We start from the raw sequence: 16,453 nt of genomic DNA on the forward strand, positions 1-16,453 counted from the left end.
GGTGTTCCCGGGTGTCCCCGGTATCTTCCCGGTGTCCCCACGTTGTCCCTTCTGTGTCCCCTTGGTGTCCCCCCGGTGTTCCCGGGTGTCCCCTCGTTATCACCCCATTGTCCCCTCGGTGTCCCCTCGGTATTCCCGGGTGTCCCCTGGTATCTCCCCAGTGTCCCCTGATTGTCCCCGTGGTGTCCCCTCGGTGTCCCCTCATTGTCCCCCCGTTGTCCCGGGCCGGGCCGGGCCGGGCGGTGTTGCCGCAATCTCGGCGGCTCCGTGGCGGCGGCTTCGGCGCTTCCCGCCCCGCCCGCCGGGGCTGCCCCCGGCTTTCCCCGGCACCGGGAGCGCCGCGGGCAGCGGGGATGGGCCGGGCACGGGGGCAGCGGGGAGGGGACACGGCCGGGACACTTGGGGACATTTGGGGACATTTGGGGACATCGGGGGGGCTGAGGGACACCGGGGACGGGGGGAGACATTGAGGGACACCAAAGGACACTTAGGGACACTGAAAGGCATCTGGGGACGCTTTGGGGACCCCATGGGATACTGGAGACACGGTGGGACCCTAGGGGACATTGAGGGACCCCTTGGAACATTGTGGGACCCCCGTGCACGCTGTGTAGGAATGCCAAGGACTGCGCGGCACACTTGGGGACGCTTGGGGGCCCCGAGGGGTGCCAGACACCCGCGGGCACCGTGGGACGCCCCGGGCTGCTCCGTGACACACGGTAGGCTCTCGTAGGTAACCGGGAACGCTGCGTAGGACCCCATAGACCGCAGCCGCCGCACGGCTCAGCAGCGCCTGGGGCTCCGAGGGGCTCCGAGAGGCTCCCGGTGGTCCCGGGACTTTCCCCGGGGCTCTCCCCGGGGCTCCCCCGCCACGAACCAGCCGATCGCAGCCTTTTTGTCCCGTGCGCCGCCCCGTCCCGCCGCGCTGCATAGTCCCGCCTTCCTCGGGCGCTGATTGGTCAACACCCCGACGCTCTGCGCTGCCATTGGTCAGCGGCGCGGGGCGGCCCCGGTTTACCGGGCAAGGGGCGCGGTTGCCGTAGCGACGGCGGGAGCGGCCCCGGCCCCGGCCCGGCCGCGGCGGCGCAGCGGGACGAGCCCGGCAGCGCGGCCCCGGCGTGGCTCTGCCCGCGGCGGCTCGGTAACGGCGGGCGCGGCGGGGTGTGGGTTTGGCGGCGGCTCCGGGGCTCGGTCGGGACGGGACCCCCCGTGTGCCCCGCCCGGCACCACTCCTGGGACTGCGGGCGCTGATAGCGCCGGTCCCGCCGGCGAGATCGGTGTGGGGTCGCGGTGATAAAGGCGGAGGGTGCGGAGCTGGCCCGGAGCCCTGGGGGTGCGGCGGGGCGGGACCCGGTTTGGCTGCCCAGTGCCTTAGGACACTGCCCGGTGCCTTGGGACACTGCCTGCTTCCTCTGGAGGTTGTTCCGTGCTCTGGGAGCACTGCCCGGTATCCGCGGGAGGCTGCCTGGCATCTTGGGCTGCTTCCCGGTTAGCCCGGATGCTGCCCGGTGCCCAGGGATCAGTGCCCGGTGTCCTGGGACCCGTCCCCGGTGCCCAGGGACAGTGCCCGGTACCCAGGGACGCCTGCCCGGTGCCCAGTGCTCAGAGACCCCTGCCTGGTACTTAGGGACCCATGCTCGGTACCCAGGGATCTCTGTCCGGTGCCCAAGGATGGTGCCCGGTGCCCAGGGACCACCCCAGCCCCTTCCCCCGTCCATGCCCAGGCTCTGATCACCCCCTGGGGCAGGAACTTTACATCCCAGGCCCTACCGAGCACTGCCCCTCACCACCGGAACGGAGATCCCGGCTGCCGTTCCCGCCCCTCAATCCCCGTTCCTGCCCCTCGCTCCTGGTGATCCCAGTTCCCATGCCCGGTTCCCCCGTCCCATCCCTGGTTCCCCCATCCCATCCCTGGTTCCAGCTCCCCCTGGCTCTCCCTGACCCACCCCTTGTCCCTCTCCAGCTCCAGGACCCACCATGAACTTCGAGGGCCTCAACCCCTCACCCCCATTCCTGCCCCCATCCCATTCCCTGGTAATCCCAGTTCCCATCCCATCCCATCCCCGGTTCCAGCCCCCCCAGCTGTCCCTGACCCACTCCCCTGTCCCTCTGTCCCCCCTCTCCAGGTCCAGGACCCACCATGAACTTCGAGGGCCTCAACCCCTCCCTGGCCGAGTTCGCTCCTCCCCTGCACCCCGCGCTGGAGCCGGTGCTGGACCCGCACCTGAACCCCAACCTGGTGGAGCTGGACCCCGAGGGGGTGGCCCTGGAGGGGCTCCCGGTGCCCGACCCCGTGCCCCTGATGGAGGGCATCTACAGCGAGCTGCACACGGCCGTCTCTGAGGTCGGCGTGCCCGTGGCCGTGGCGCACTTCGACCTGCACGAGGAGATGCTCTGGGTCGGCAACCACGGGGTACGTGGGGAGCTGGGGGAGCTCTGGGGAGGCTCTGGAGAGGGTTGGGAAGGCTCTGGAGAGGTTTTGGGAAGATCTGGGAAGGTTTTGGGAAGATCTGGGAAGGTTTTGGAAGCTCTGGAGAGGTTTTGGGAAGGTTTGAGAAGATCTGGAGAGGGTTGGGAAGGCTCTGGAGAGGTTTTGGGAAGATCTGGGAAGGTTTTGGGAAGATCTGGGAAGGTTTTGGAAGCTCTGGAGAGGTTTTGGAAGCTCTGGAGAGGTTTTGGGAAGGTTTGAGAAGATCTGGAAAGGTTTGGGAAGGCTCTGGAGAGGTTTTGGGAAGATCTGGGAAGGTTTTGGAAGCTCTGGAGAGGTTTTGGAAGCTCTGGAGAGGTTTTGGGAGGTTCTGGAGAGGTTTGGGAAGCTATGGAGAAGTTCTGAGAAGGTTTTGGGGAGCTCTGGAGAAGTTTTGGGAGGTTCTGGAAGGTATTGTGAAGGTTTTGGAAGCTCTGGAGAGGTTTAGGGAGGTTCTGGAGAGGTTGTGGGAAGCTCTGGAGAGGTTTTGGAAGCTCTAGAGGGGAAAACCCCCATAACCTGGATCTGGCAGAGGATGAAGTCAGGCTCAGCTGTGTCACACCCACCAGGACATGGAGTTGTGACATCTCTGTCCCCTCTGCTTTCAGGGCAGAGGGGACATGCAGGGATTTTTTGTTTATCCAGGGAAAAGCCTGAGCTGCCTTCCCTGGAGTGTCAGGAATGCCCCCGTAACCTGGAAAATCCAGGATCTGGCAGAGGATGAAGCAACACTCGGCTGTGTCACACGCACTGGGACATGGGGTTGTGACATCCCTGTCCCCTCTCCTTTCAGGGCCACGCCACCTCCTTCTTCGGGCCCACTCTGGAGCGCTACTCCTCCTTCCAGGTGAACAGCAGCGACGACATCCGCCAGATCCAGAGCCTGGAGAACGGCGTCCTCTTCCTCACCAAATCCAACCTCAAGTACCTGTCCCGGGGAGGCCTCATCATTTTCGACTACCTGTGAGTGCTCCTGGCCCCTCCAAGGGCTGGACAGGGGTCTCAGGGGTCTCAGGTGTGTCAGCGGTGTGGGGAGTGTCAGGGGTCTCAGGTGTGTCAGGGGTCTCGGGGTGGCAAGAGCCTCAGGGTCTCTGAGGTCTCTGGGGTGTCAGGGGTCTCTGGGGATTCAGGGGTCTCAGGGGTCTCAAGGAACTCTGGAGTGTCAGGGGTCTCCACAGCTTCCCAAAAGCTCTCCAGAGCTTCCAAAACCTCTCCAGATCTTCCCAAAACCTCTCCAGAGCCTCCCAAACCTCTCAAGAACCTCCCCAGAGCTCCCCCACCTCCCCACGTACCCCATGGTTGCCAGAGGGGTCTCAGGAACCTCAGGTGTGTCAGGGTCTCAGAGGTCTCAGAGGTCTCAGGGGTCTCAGGGATCTCAGGCATCTCAGGTGTGTCAGGGGTTTCTGGGTTTGCAGGGGTCTCAGGTGCATCAGGAGTCTTAGGGGTGTCGGAGGTCTCAGGTGTGTCGGGGACTCTAGGGTGTCAGGTGTGTCTGGGGTTTCTGGAGTCTCAGGTGTCTCAGGGATGTTGAAGGTCTCAGGGGTGTCAGGGGTCTTTGGAGTCTCAGGTGTGTCAGGGATCTCTGGAGTGTTAGGGGTCTCAGGAGTCTCTGAGGTGTCAGGAGCCTCAGGGGTCTCTGGGGTGTCAGGGGTCTCAGGAGCCTCAGGGATCTCAGGTGTGTCAGGGGTCTCTGAGCTCTCAGGAGCCTCAGGATTCCCAGGGGTCTCAGGGATCTCAGGGTTCTCAGGAGTCTCAGGAGCCTCAGGGGTCTCAGGGTGTCCTGCCTGTCCCCCAGCATGGACGAATCCGAGGACATGCACAGCCTCCTGCTGACGGACAACAACACCCTGCTGGTGGCTGGGCTGCAGAACCATGTGCTGGAGATGGACCTCAACACTGTCCAGGAGACACAGAAGGTGTGGCTGGGCTGGGGGCTGCTCCCTGGAGCTTTGCTCTGGGATTCCTCCCTGCTCATCTCTGCTCTTCCCTGGGCATCCCTGCTCTCATCCCTGCTTTTCTCTGCCCATCCCTGCTCTCATCCCTGCTCTCATCCCTGCTCTCACCCCTGCTCTCATCCCTGCTCCCATCCCTGCTCCCATCCCTGCTCCCATCCCTGCTCCCATCCCTGCTCCATCCCTGTCCATCCCTGCTTTTCTCTGCCCATGTCTGCTCCCATCCCTGTCCATCCCTGCTCATCCCTGTCCATCCCTGCTTTTCCCTGCCCATCCCTGCTCATCCCTGCCCATCCCTGCTCATCCCTGCCCATCCCTGCCCATCCCTGCCCATCCCTGCCCATCCCTGCTCATCCCTGCTCCATCCCTGCCCATCCCTGCTCCATCCCTGCCCATCCCTGCTCTTCCCTGTCCATCCCTGCTTTTCCCTGCCCATCCCTGCTTTTCCCTGGCCATCCCTGGCCATCCCTGCCCATCCCTGCTCATCCCTGCTCCATCCCTGCCCATCCCTGCTCCCATCCCTGCCCTTCCCTGCCCTTTGCTGATCTCTGCCCTCCCCACCTCTCTCCCAGTACACTGTGGAGGTGCCCGGCATCACCATCATGAGGCAATCCAACCGCTTCTTCTTCTGCGGCCACACCTCAGGCAAGGTAACCCCTGTTCAGGGAGGGAAAAATCCCCAAATTTCAGCTCTTCCCAGACCTCCAGAGCCTGGGTGACCACAGCCAGGCCCTCCCCTCTCAGGTGTCCCTGCGTGACCTGCGCACCTTCGTGGTGGAGCACGAGTTTGACGCCCACTCCGGGAGCCTGTCGGACTTTGACGTGCACGGGAACCTGCTGGTGACCTGTGGCTTCTCCAGCCGCATGAACGGCCTGGCCTGTGACCGTTTCCTCAAGGTCTATGACCTCAGGATGATGAGGGCCACCACCCCCCTGCAGGTCCACATCGACCCCTTCTTCCTGCGCTTCATCCCCACCTACACCTCCCGCCTGGCCATCATCTCCCAGACAGGTGAGGTCATGCTGGGCGTGACATTTCTATCAAAAATTCTTTAAAATTCCATTTCTAAAATCTTTCTCTCCCCCCTTTATCTGTCCTTGGAAATTGCCCGAGCACAAAACCTCTCACTGCTTCCCCTGTCACTGCTGTGGGGTCGTTTTGGGGTTTTTTATTTACCCAGGGCAAAGCCTGAACTGCCTTCCCTGGTTTGGAGCATCCAGGAGTGTCAGGAATGCTCCCCATAATCTGGAAAAGCCTAACCCAAAACCTGGGGTTATGGGGTTTATGGGGTTAATGAGGTTTATGGGTTATGAGAGGTCAGGGACAACACTCTAAGGTGTTGGAATTTGGAGATTTGAGGAATTTTTGGCGTTGTCCTGTGCAAGAACAGGCATTGGACTCAATGATCCACGTGGGTTCCTTTCATCTCAGGATTTTCCATAATTTTAGAGTGTTTGGACACCACTCTCAGGTGCTGGGATTTGGAGATTTGAAGAATTTTTGGGGTTTTCCTGTGCTGGGCTGGGAGTTGTCCTCAATGATCTTGTGAGTTCCTTTCAGATCAGGATTTTCCATAATTTGAGAGGTCAGGGGCAACACTCTCAGGTGTTGGGATTTGGAGATTTGAAGAAATTTTGGGCTTGTCCTGTGCAAGAACAGGAGTTGGACTCAATGATCTTGTGGGTTCCTTTCAGATCAGGATATTCCATAATTTGAGAGGTCAGAGACAACACTCTCAGGTGTTTGGATTTGGAGATTTGAGGAAATTTTGGGCTTGTCCTATGCAAGAACAAGAGTTGGACTTGATGATCCAGCTCAGGATGTTCCATAATTTGAGAGGTCAGAGACAACACTCTCAGGTGCTTGGATTTGGGGACTGGGAAACTTTTAGGCTTGTCCTACACAGGACCAGGAGCTGCACTTTGCTCCTTGTAGTTCCCTTCCCACCCAGGACACTCCACAACGCTCACCCAAGCGCCGCCATCCCACATCCACCATCCTGCCCCCCGCGTGCCATCACATCCTGCCTCCCACCCACTCCTAGCACCACATTTCCCCATTTTCCCTCCTCCCCAGGCCAGTGCCAGTTCTGTGAGCCCACCGGGCTGGCCAACCCCGCCGACATCTTCCACGTCAACACCGTGGGGCCGCTCATCATGACCTTCGACGTGAGCGCCAGCAAGCAGGCGCTGGCTTTTGGTGACTCTGAGGGCTGTGTCCACCTCTGGGCTGACTCCCCAGAGGTCACTTTCAACGCCTACTCCCGTGAGACCGACTTTGCCCTGCCCTGCATGGTGGACACGCTGCCACACCTGGATTGGAACCAGGATTTGGTGCCTCTGTCGTTGATCCCGGTGCCGCTGACCAGCGACGCGTTGCTCTCCGACTGGCCGGCCGCCAACTCGGCCCCAGCACCGAGGTAATTCCCAAATTCCCACTGAAAGAATTCCCAGATTCCCACTCTGGCACAGTCCCTCTCTTTCCTCATGCCTAAAACAGAGGATAGAGGGATTAAATTAAATTAAAAGCAGGTTTTTATTGAAGGATTTCAATGGGTGCACCTTGGGTAAAGTCGCACAGAGGTTACACCCAAGATGTGAGTTTTTCACACTTTTATAAATTTGGTGCATTTACATATCAGGGTTTAATCCTCCAATTACAGCCTCAGGTAATGGAGTTACTTACTCCAATTACAGCCTCAGGTAATGGAGGCATTTCCTCCAATTACAGCCTCAGGTAATGGAGTTACTTACTCCAATTACAGCCTCAGGCAATGGAGTTAACTTACTCCAATTACAGCCTGAGATAGTGGAGTTATTTACTCCAAGTTTGCCCCCCCTCAATTCACTGTTGTTTACATCTCTAGGAGTTTGAGTCAGGTGTCCTTGGGTTTCAGAGAGGAATTGTTTCATGTAAATAAAATGAGAGAACAGCAGCTGACAGGCTGTGGAGTTGTAGAGTTACACACTGAAGCAGTACAAGGTCTGAAAAATATAAAAGCTGAATCCTAAGGCATCATTCCTGCTTGCCTGGGAAACACCAGATGAGTTTCCCGTGGTGGAGGTGTGACTGTGCAGGTGTGAGGATGGTGGGACATGGTCCAACCTCCCTCCCTCCCTCCCTCCCACTCCCAGTGGGATCCTGCCTCCGCTCTGCCCCTGTGGAATCTCCTTTTCCCTCTTCCTACCCCTAAAACCCTCGTGCTCAGCACTGCTTCCCTATTATTGGGATGAAAAATGAAAACCTGGGGAGGGGGGAATGCTCAGGACCCCCTCAGGGTGGGTCCCTGAGCCCCCCTTGGGTGGGTGGGAGATGCTGCTCTGAGCCAGGGGGTGTTTCCAGGCGAGCCCCCCCGGTGGATCCCGAGATCCTGCGCACCATGAAGAAGGTGGGGTTCATCGGCTACGCCCCAAACCCCAGGACCAAGCTCCGTAACCAGGTACCCACTGCCAGGAGGGGCATTTTTGGGAGGGTAGAACTCTGCAGCCTGGGAGAGGATGGAGCTCTGTGCGTGCTGAGGGATCCCCCAGGTTTCAGGAATCCCATCCCATTCCCTCGGGGTGGTGCAGGTGGAGTTTGGATGTGGCAGCTTCTCCTGAGCAGGGAGAGGGATGGAGTTGGAATTCCCAGCTCCATCCCTCCGTGGCTCTGAGGGCAGCAGGGAAGGTCTGAGCTGTTGGGAGGTTCATGGCACGTCCCTCAGCCTTGGGGAAACACTGCCCTGTGCTTTCCCACAGTGACAAATCCCTGCCAGCAGGAAGGTGCAGGTCCAGGGAGGGCCCCACTGTGCTCTGGTGGATCCCTTTGCTCATTCAGGGAAGCAGGAAAGCCCAGGAGCTGCTTGTGGGGTTTCTCCCCACCTCAGGGTTCAGCTGCTCACCCCTTCTCCTCTCTCCCTGCTCCAAGATTCCTTACAGGTTAAAGGAGATGGACAACGAGTTTGACAACTTCAGCCAAGTCCCCGAGTCCCCGATCGGGCGTGAGGAGGAGCCACATCTCTACAGGGTGGCCAAGAAGTACAGGAAGGTGGGTGCTGGCCTTGGGGGGCTGCTCTGGGGCACAATGGGGAAAAGAATGCATGGGGAGGTGTTTTTTTCACCTGTCACATCTCTGCTCAGGTCACCATCAAATACTCCAAGCTGGGGCTGGAGGATTTTGATTTCAAGCATTACAACAAGACGCTGTTCGCAGGGCTGGAGCCCCACATTCCCAACGCTTACTGCAACTGCATGATCCAGGTGGGAGCTGCCCCAGTCCCACCCAAACCCCTGTGTGTGACCCCCCAGAGCCCCCCTAAGTGCTGGTTCTCTCCCAGGTCCTGTATTTCCTGGAGCCAGTTCGCTGCCTGGTCCAGAACCACCTGTGCCAGAAGGAATTCTGCTTGGGCTGTGAGCTGGGCTTGCTCTTCCACATGCTGGATTTGTCCAGAGGAGATCCCTGCCAGGTCTGTGCTGGGCTGGGCTGCCCAAGGGTGTGGTGCTGGGCAGGCAGATGGAAACTCCTGTCACTTGACCTTGGGGACATTGTTCTCATTGTTCTTGCCCCATGCCCAGGGCAGCAATTTTCTGCGGGCTTTCCGCACCATCCCGGAGGCGTCGGCTCTGGGCTTGATCCTGGCAGATTCAGATGAAGCCACGGGGAAGGTGAACCTGGGGAGGCTGATTCAGAGCTGGAACCGCTTCATCCTGACTCAGCTGCACCAGGAAACCCAAGAGCAGGAGGGACCCCAGGCCTACAGGGGGGCTGGCAGCAGGTGAGGCCCTGCCATGGGGATGGGACAGGGAACGAGCCAAGCTGGGGAGGGGGACTGCTCACCAGAGACCCCACCCATCCCTTGGAACGTTCTCTTGCCACTCATGCCTTGAGGGATCCGTGGGAATTACAGCACTTCACATATTTGAACATTGTGCTGAGCCTCTGCCCCCTACAACCTGTTTTGAGGCTTTACGGAGGGGCTTGGAAGGTTGGGACAGCTCAGATGGCTGATTCCTCTGAATCTGAAGGATTTTGGGAGCTGTGGCTCCCCAACTTAGGGATCTCTGCTGATCCCAGTGCTGTTTTTCCAGCAGCTTTGGCTCCTCGGGGGACTCTGTGATCGGGCAGCTGTTCAGTTGTGAGATGGAGAACTGCAGCATGTGCCGCTGTGGGAAGGAGACTGTCCGTGTGTCCTCCACGCTGCTCTTCACCCTCTCCTACCCCGACAGCACCGGTAACAGCAGGGCCCAGCCCCCTCAGCTGGGTGGGGTTTGGCATCCATGATTTTTTCCAGCTGGAGCACACCCACAACCAGGAGCTGCCTCAGCTCCAGGGGTGGGTTTCCAACCAGCCGAGCTTTTGGCTTTCAAAAGACACTTTTGGGGCTTGACCTTCTGGTTGGTGGTTACGAGGAAAACCCCAGAGGTTTGGCTGAGCTCAGTTGGTCAAGGTTTGTGTGCTCGGGGAGGTGACGTTATTCTCCTTTCTCCCTCCAGAAAAACCAGCCAAGGATTACGAGTTCGCCCAAATTTTAAAGCGCAGCATCTGCTTGGAGCAGAACACGCAAGCCTGGTGTGAGAACTGTGAGAAGTACCAGCCCACGGTGAGGCTGGCAAGGGGGCACAGGCACGAGGGGCTGTGGGACACGGGCATGAGTGGGGCAGTTTCTCCCTGAGTCACTGGGGAACCTCCTGAGTGGATGCCAGAAATTCGGTTCCTGGTATTTCCTGGGCTCTGTGAATTCCTCTCACAGGGGCAAGGATTCAGCAGGGAGAAACAACCTCCCCCCGCCAAGAGAAGAGCTGCTGGAGCAGCTCTGCAATCCTGGAAGTGCCCCCAAGACTGCAGGCAGGCAGGGGAGGAAGCCCAAGCAGTGGCAGATGTCCCAAATCCCGCTCAGATATCCCAAATCCCACTCGGATGTCCCAAATCCCGCTCGGATGTCCCAAACCCTTCTCTGTGCTCTCATTCCCACCTCTCCCTCTTCCCTGCAGGTGCAGACCAGGAACATCCGCTGCCTGCCAGACGTGCTGGTCATTAACTGTGAGGTGAACAGCTCCAAGGAGGCAGATTTCTGGAAGACACAGGCTGAGGTGGGGGAGACACTCGGGGCCCATTGTCCCGGCACGCTGGGGTTGAGGTGCCCGGCCCCGCCGAGGTTTTCACTCTGCTCTCGCTGGCTCTGGCCTCTCTCCCTCCACCTGAGGACCTGGTGCAGTTTGGGTCATGCCTGGGGCATGGTTTGTACCTTTGGAATCGGAAAAGATGAGATCTCCTGGCGTGGCAGAGCTGAAGGGACTGCAGGAGTGACTTTGTCCTTCCCCCAGCCCCCCCGGGAGCACCTTGGGACGTTGGGTTTTCCTTTGTTTTTTTTTTCCCTGTCACCAACTTTAATATTTAATATTTTCCCTGCTCCTGGCCTGGCTGTCACCCAAGTGTCCCCAGGGCTGGCCTGTCACCGTGTGCTGATGCTTGCCTGTGTTTCGTTGCCAGTATTCCTTTCAGAAAGCCATGATGAAGAGAGGAGGCTTTGACATCACCAAGGGAAAGGAGATCTCTCTTGGAGACTGGTAGGTGACAATTCAGGAGGAATTTCTTCGTGGAAAGAGCTTGAACATGCCAGGGAGTCACCATCCCTGGAGGTGGCCAAGGAATGAGTGGTTGTGGCACTCTGGTCTGGGTGACAAACTGGGGATTGGCCAGAGGTTGGACTTGATGGCCTTGGAAAGCTTTTCCAACCTCAAGGATTCTAGGATTCTGTTCCTGGGGTGGCACCTCTGAGCAGTGACACCTCCTGGGTGTTTCTCTGGGATATTTCTCATGTAAATAATGTTAATTTGATAACCTGCACCACATCCCCTTTGTCACCCACCTTGTGCCCCTTGTGTAACTGACAAAAGCCCCAAAACCACATTGGCTGAGCACCTCTCCCAGAGTCCTGCTCCAGCCAGCTCCAGCTTGCCACAGAAATTTCAGGAAAATCACAGAAAATCACAGAAAATCATCTGGCCTGGGTGACATCTCCTCCCTCCAGCTCAGCTTTCCATGATTCCCCGTGCAGGAAGGATCTGGGGAACCCCGACACGGGGCATTCGTATCCTTCCGTGGAGGAACTGAAGAACATTTGGATCCCTCACGCCATCAAGATGAGGTTGACCAAGAGCAAAGAGCTCGATGTGAGCAACTGGAGCGAGACCGATGAGGTAAAGTGACAAAATCAGCGTGGGTGAGGTGACAGAACCACCACAGGTGAAGTCACAGAATCGGGGATGAATTCTGTGGCTGAAGTGACAGAGGCACGTGGGGCTGTGGGAGCAGAGCTGCCTCAGAACCACTTTCTGCTGAGAGATGATGAGGAGATAGCTCAGGGGAGCACGGAAATGTCCAAAAATGGTGGTTTGGGGAGGGGGGGGGGCTCAGGCATTCCTAATTCCTCCCTCAGCTGAGCCCAACAGACGACCCCGAGTCCGTGTACGTCTACGACCTCATGGCCACCGTTGTCCACATCCTGGATTCCCGCACTGGGGGCAGCCTGGTGGGGCACATCAAGGTGGGAGAGACCTACCACCAACGCAAGGAGGTGAGACCCTGCTGGGCCCCCACCAGGCAGATCTGCCATCTCATTCTGAGATCTCCCAGCCAAGTGTGGAGGGCTTGGGCTGAACGTGCCAAGAGCTGCTGGGGCCCCTCAGGGGGAGGGAAGGGTTGAAGAAATCTTCTTCCCACACCCATTCAAGCTGGTTCCTCCTGGCCACGGGCACGGTGCCAGCTTGTCCTTGTACTTCCAGGTAAGGGCAGGGACGTCATCTCCCTTCCCGAGGAAAGGGCTGGTCTGGGCAGTCCTGGTTTCTGCTGGAGATGCCCAAGACAGGAGTTCCCAGAGTGTGTCAAGTCTCCATCCCTGTCTCTTATCTCTTGCATCTCCCTGGAGTTTTGCTCAGGAGCTGGGCAGAGCCCAGAGCCCGTCCAGCCCAATCCTTTCTCGTCCTTTGTCACCACCCAGGGCAGCAGGGATTTCCCCACGGTGTCCCAGGAAGGGCGGGGGTTCCCACATGGCACAGTCACACCCTCCTTTCCCTGGTAAGCAGGCAGAGGAGTCACTGCTTGTGCTTTTTCCCCCCCTTCAGGGAGTCACTCACCAGCAGTGGTACCTCTTCAACGACTTCCTCATCGAGCCTGTGGACAAGGTGAGCGCCCGAGGTGACTCCGCTGCTCGTGGAGCGTGGAGCCACCAGGGCTGTCCCTGAGCGTCCCCTCTCCCCCGCCACAGTGCGAAGCTGTGCAGTTTGACATGAGCTGGAAGGTTCCAGCCATCCTCTACTATGCCAGGAGGAACCTCAACTCCAAGTACAACCTCGTCAGTGAGTGCCCCCCCTCCCCGGGAGGGACGTGGAAGTGGTGGCGGTGGCGCCGCCGCGGTGGCACCACTGAGCTCCTTCCCCTTTCCCTGCACAGTCAAGAACCCCATCGAGGCCAGCGTGCTCCTGGCTGAGGCGTCCCTGGCCCGCAAGCAGCGCAAGTGCCACGCCACCTTCATCCCCCTGATGCTCAACGAGATGCCCCAAGCTGGAGACCTGGTGGGGTTGGACGCCGAGTTCGTCACGCTCAACGAGGTGGGGGAGCTCTGGGGATAAAGGGACGAAGGGACAGGGAGCAGGGATGGCCCCTCTCCCCTCCCCGTGTCCCCTGTCACCCTCTGGGGCTGTTGGTCACCACGTGTCCGGTCCTTGGTGGCAGGAGGAGGCCGAGCTGCGCAGTGATGGCACCAAGTCCACCATCAAGCCCAGCCAGATGTCGGTGGCCCGCATCACCTGCGTGCGTGGGCAGGGTCCCAACGAGGGTGTGCCCTTCATCGACGACTACATCTCCACCCAGGAACAGGTATGGGGGTCCAGGTGGCCTCACGCTGCTCTCCAGGCCACCAGGAGGGACATGGGCCTGCTCTGCAGGTGACAGTGACCTCATCTGGGTATGTGTGTGCTCTCCATGGTGACCTCACTTGGACAACTCTGGGTTCTCCATGGTGTCTTCATCTGGGCTCCTGTGTGTTCTCTGTGGTGACCTCACTTGGACAACTCTGGGTTCTCCATGGTGACCTCACCTGGACACTTTGGTGCTCCCCATGAACTCCTCTGTCCTCTATGGTGACCACATCTGGACACCTGTGTGCTCCCCATGGACAGCTGGGTGCACCCTTATGGACACCTGGCTGCTCTCCAGGCACTCCTTAGTCCCTCTTGGTGACCTTACCTGCACTCCTGTGTCCTCCATGGTGACCTCACTCAGACACCCACCCACCTGGGTGCTCTCCATGGCCACCTGGGTGCTCCCCATGGACACGTGGGTGCTCCCCTCTGTCCTCCATGGTGACCTCACTCAGACACCCACCCACCTGGGTGCTCTCCATGGCCACCTGGGTGCTCTCCATGGACACCTGGGTGCTCTCCATGGACTCCTGGGTGCTCTCCATGGACACCTGGGTGTTCCCCTGTGCCCTCTGGTGACCTCACCTGCACTCCCATGTCCTCACCTGCACTCCCATGTCCTCCATGGCCACCTGGGGCTGTTGTCCTACACCACCAGCCCCCTCCCCAGGGTGCTGAGAGGGGAATTGAGGAGGGGGCAGAGCCCCTGGTCCCTGCAGCCCCTTCCAGGTGCCCTGATCTCCACAGGTGGTGGATTACCTGACCCAATACTCCGGGATCAAGCCAGGAGATTTGGATGCCAAGATCTCCTCCAAGCACCTGACCACCCTCAAATCCACCTACCTGAAGCTGCGTTTCCTCATCGATGTGGGAGTCAAGTTCGTGGGCCACGGGCTGCAGAAGGATTTCCGTGTCATCAACCTGATGGTGACAACCTGACCCCCCCTCCCTGGCCACGGTGGGCGGCTGGGGTGGGGCTGGGAGGGGTCTCTGGACCCTGTCCCCTCCCCTGGGGAATTTGCAGGCAACCCCAACAGGGGAAGTGATGGGAATCTTGTTTCAGAAAGGCAGATTTATTATTTTATGATATATATTATATTAAACATATAGAATAAATCTATATATTTAATATATATAATATATAATATATAATTAATATAATCTATTAAATAGATATTATATTTATTTAATATATATTTATACATTATATTATGTTATTATATATTGTAGAAAATTATTATAAATAATACATATTATTATTTATATCTTATATATATTTATATATTATTTATATATTTATATATAATATATATAGAATATATATTATATTAAAACTATTCTAAAAGAATAGAAGAGACGAGAAAGAAGAGATGAGAATCTTGACTCCATGTTTCAGAAAGGCAGATTTATTATTTTATGATATATATTTTATTAAAAATATATAATAAATATATATACTATATATTTAATATATATAATAAATATATATAAATATTATATTCAATATGTAATATACATTATATTAAAATTATACTAAAAGAATAGAAGAGACAAGAAAGAAGAGACGAGACTCTTGACTCCATACTTCAGAAGGCTGATTTATTATTTTCTGATATATATTAAAATACATCATAATTATATTAATATATCATATATTAATTTAAAATATATCAATTATACTAAAAGAATAGAAGAAAGGATTTCATCAGAAGGCTTGAAAGGAAAATAATGGAATGATAATAAAATTTTGTGACTCTCAGAGAGTCCGAGACAGCTGGACTGTGATTGGCCATTAATTAAATTAATCAAATTGAGACCAATCAAAGATGCACCTGTTGCATTCCACAGCATCAGATAATTATTGCTTACATTTAATTTCTGAGGCCTCTCATCTTCTCAGGAGAAAAACATCCTAACGGAATGATTTTTTAATAAAATATTTATTTCCGTGCCACTCCCCCAGGTGCCCAAGGACCAGGTGATCGACACCGTGTACCTGTTCCACATCCCGAGGAAGAGGATGATCTCCCTGCGCTTCCTCGCCTGGTACTTCCTGGGTCGGTACCGCAGCTCCGGGATCCGGGAAGGGGCGGGGCCCTCCCGGAGGGTCCCGCCGCTGATCCGGGGGTGTCCCCGCAGACCTGAAGATCCAGGGGGAGACCCACGACAGCATCGAGGACGCGCGGACGGCGCTGCAGCTCTACCGCAAGTACCTGGAGCTGAGCCCGCAGGGCGCGGAGCCCGAGGAGTTCCGCAAGGTGCTCAAGGGGCTCTACGAGAAGGGCCGAAAGCTGGACTGGAAGGTGCCCGAGCCCGACAGCCAGAGCAGCCCCAAGCGTAAGATGGCACCGCTGTCCCCTCCTCCATGTCCCCTGTCCCCTCCCCGTGTCCCCTCTCACCCCAATGTCCTTTCTCACCCCTGTGTCCCCTCTCCCCCCGGTGTCCCCTGTCACCCCAGTGTCCCCTCTCCCCTGCCATGTCCCCGTGTCCCCTCTCCCCCGGCAGTGTCCCCTCTCCCCTCCTGCTGTCCCCCTGTCACCCCAGTGTCTCCTCTCACCCCCAGTGTCCTCTCTCCCTTCCCCGTGTCCCCTCACGTTCATGTCCCCTCTCCCCCTGCCATGTCCCCGTGTCCCCTCTTCCCCCATGGTGTCCCCTCTCCCCCCAGTGTCCCCTGCCACTGCAGTGTCCCCTCTCTCCCTATGTCTCCTCTCTCATCCCCGTGTCCCCTGTCCCCCCTGTCGTGTCCTCCCTCCCGGTGTCCCCTCTCCCCTCCCGGTGTCCCCTCTCCCCTGCCATGTCCCCATGTCCCCATGTCCCCTGTCACCGCGCTGTCCCCCCAGACGGGGCCGTGTTCCCGCCGGTGCTGGCCCTGTGACCGGATCCCCCGCGACGAGCAGCGCCGGGAGCAGACCGGACACGGCACCGGGAGCAGACCGGACACAGAGTGTGGAACTGGAACCAGCAGCGGGCCCGGGGCTGTCCCCGACCCGCCCGACCCCGCCCCGGGCCCGGCGCCCCGGGGCTCCCCTGCCTTTCCCTGCCGGTACCGGGAAGCACTGCCCGACCCCCGCCCCGCTCGCCCGCCGGACCGGGCGCCCTCATAAAGCAGCCTCGGACCCCCGTGCGACCGTGT

At 57.8% G+C, this 16,453-nt stretch overlaps 1 protein-coding gene across 1 annotated transcript; it reads left to right on the forward strand.

Moving 5' to 3' along the window:
• Positions 1-1,118: 1,118 nt before the first annotated feature.
• Positions 1,119-16,444, forward strand: LOC118697274 (PAN2-PAN3 deadenylation complex catalytic subunit PAN2). Its single transcript, XM_036399823.2, has 26 exons — positions 1,119-1,141; positions 2,127-2,413; positions 3,261-3,430; positions 4,263-4,383; positions 4,992-5,069; positions 5,164-5,431; positions 6,497-6,839; positions 7,763-7,859; positions 8,327-8,446; positions 8,539-8,658; positions 8,736-8,864; positions 8,974-9,173; positions 9,487-9,629; positions 9,892-9,998; positions 10,390-10,488; positions 10,889-10,965; positions 11,457-11,598; positions 11,838-11,975; positions 12,523-12,582; positions 12,666-12,756; positions 12,851-13,008; positions 13,133-13,276; positions 14,068-14,247; positions 15,284-15,377; positions 15,460-15,657; positions 16,161-16,444. The coding sequence occupies exons 2-26, from the start codon at positions 2,141-2,143 to the stop codon at positions 16,193-16,195; spliced, it is 3,585 nt and encodes a 1,194-aa protein (XP_036255716.1). The 5' UTR covers positions 1,119-1,141; positions 2,127-2,140; the 3' UTR covers positions 16,196-16,444.
• The last annotated feature ends 9 nt before the right edge of the window (positions 16,445-16,453 follow it).

This window comes from Molothrus ater, chromosome 30, assembly GCF_012460135.2.
Source record: "Molothrus ater isolate BHLD 08-10-18 breed brown headed cowbird chromosome 30, BPBGC_Mater_1.1, whole genome shotgun sequence".
Lineage (NCBI taxonomy): Eukaryota > Metazoa > Chordata > Aves > Passeriformes > Icteridae > Molothrus > Molothrus ater.

Bases quoted from the DNA above. Each gene is read 5' to 3' on its own strand.
- LOC118697274 (XM_036399823.2), top strand. From the start codon at position 2,141: ATGAACTTCGAGGGCCTCAACCCCTCCCTGGCCGAGTTCGCTCCTCCC. The intron at 9,174-9,486 runs GTGAGGCCCTGC...CTGTTTTTCCAG, and splicing joins TACAGGGGGGCTGGCAGCAG to CAGCTTTGGCTCCTCGGGGG. The intron at 13,009-13,132 runs GTGGGGGAGCTC...CCTTGGTGGCAG, and splicing joins AGTTCGTCACGCTCAACGAG to GAGGAGGCCGAGCTGCGCAG.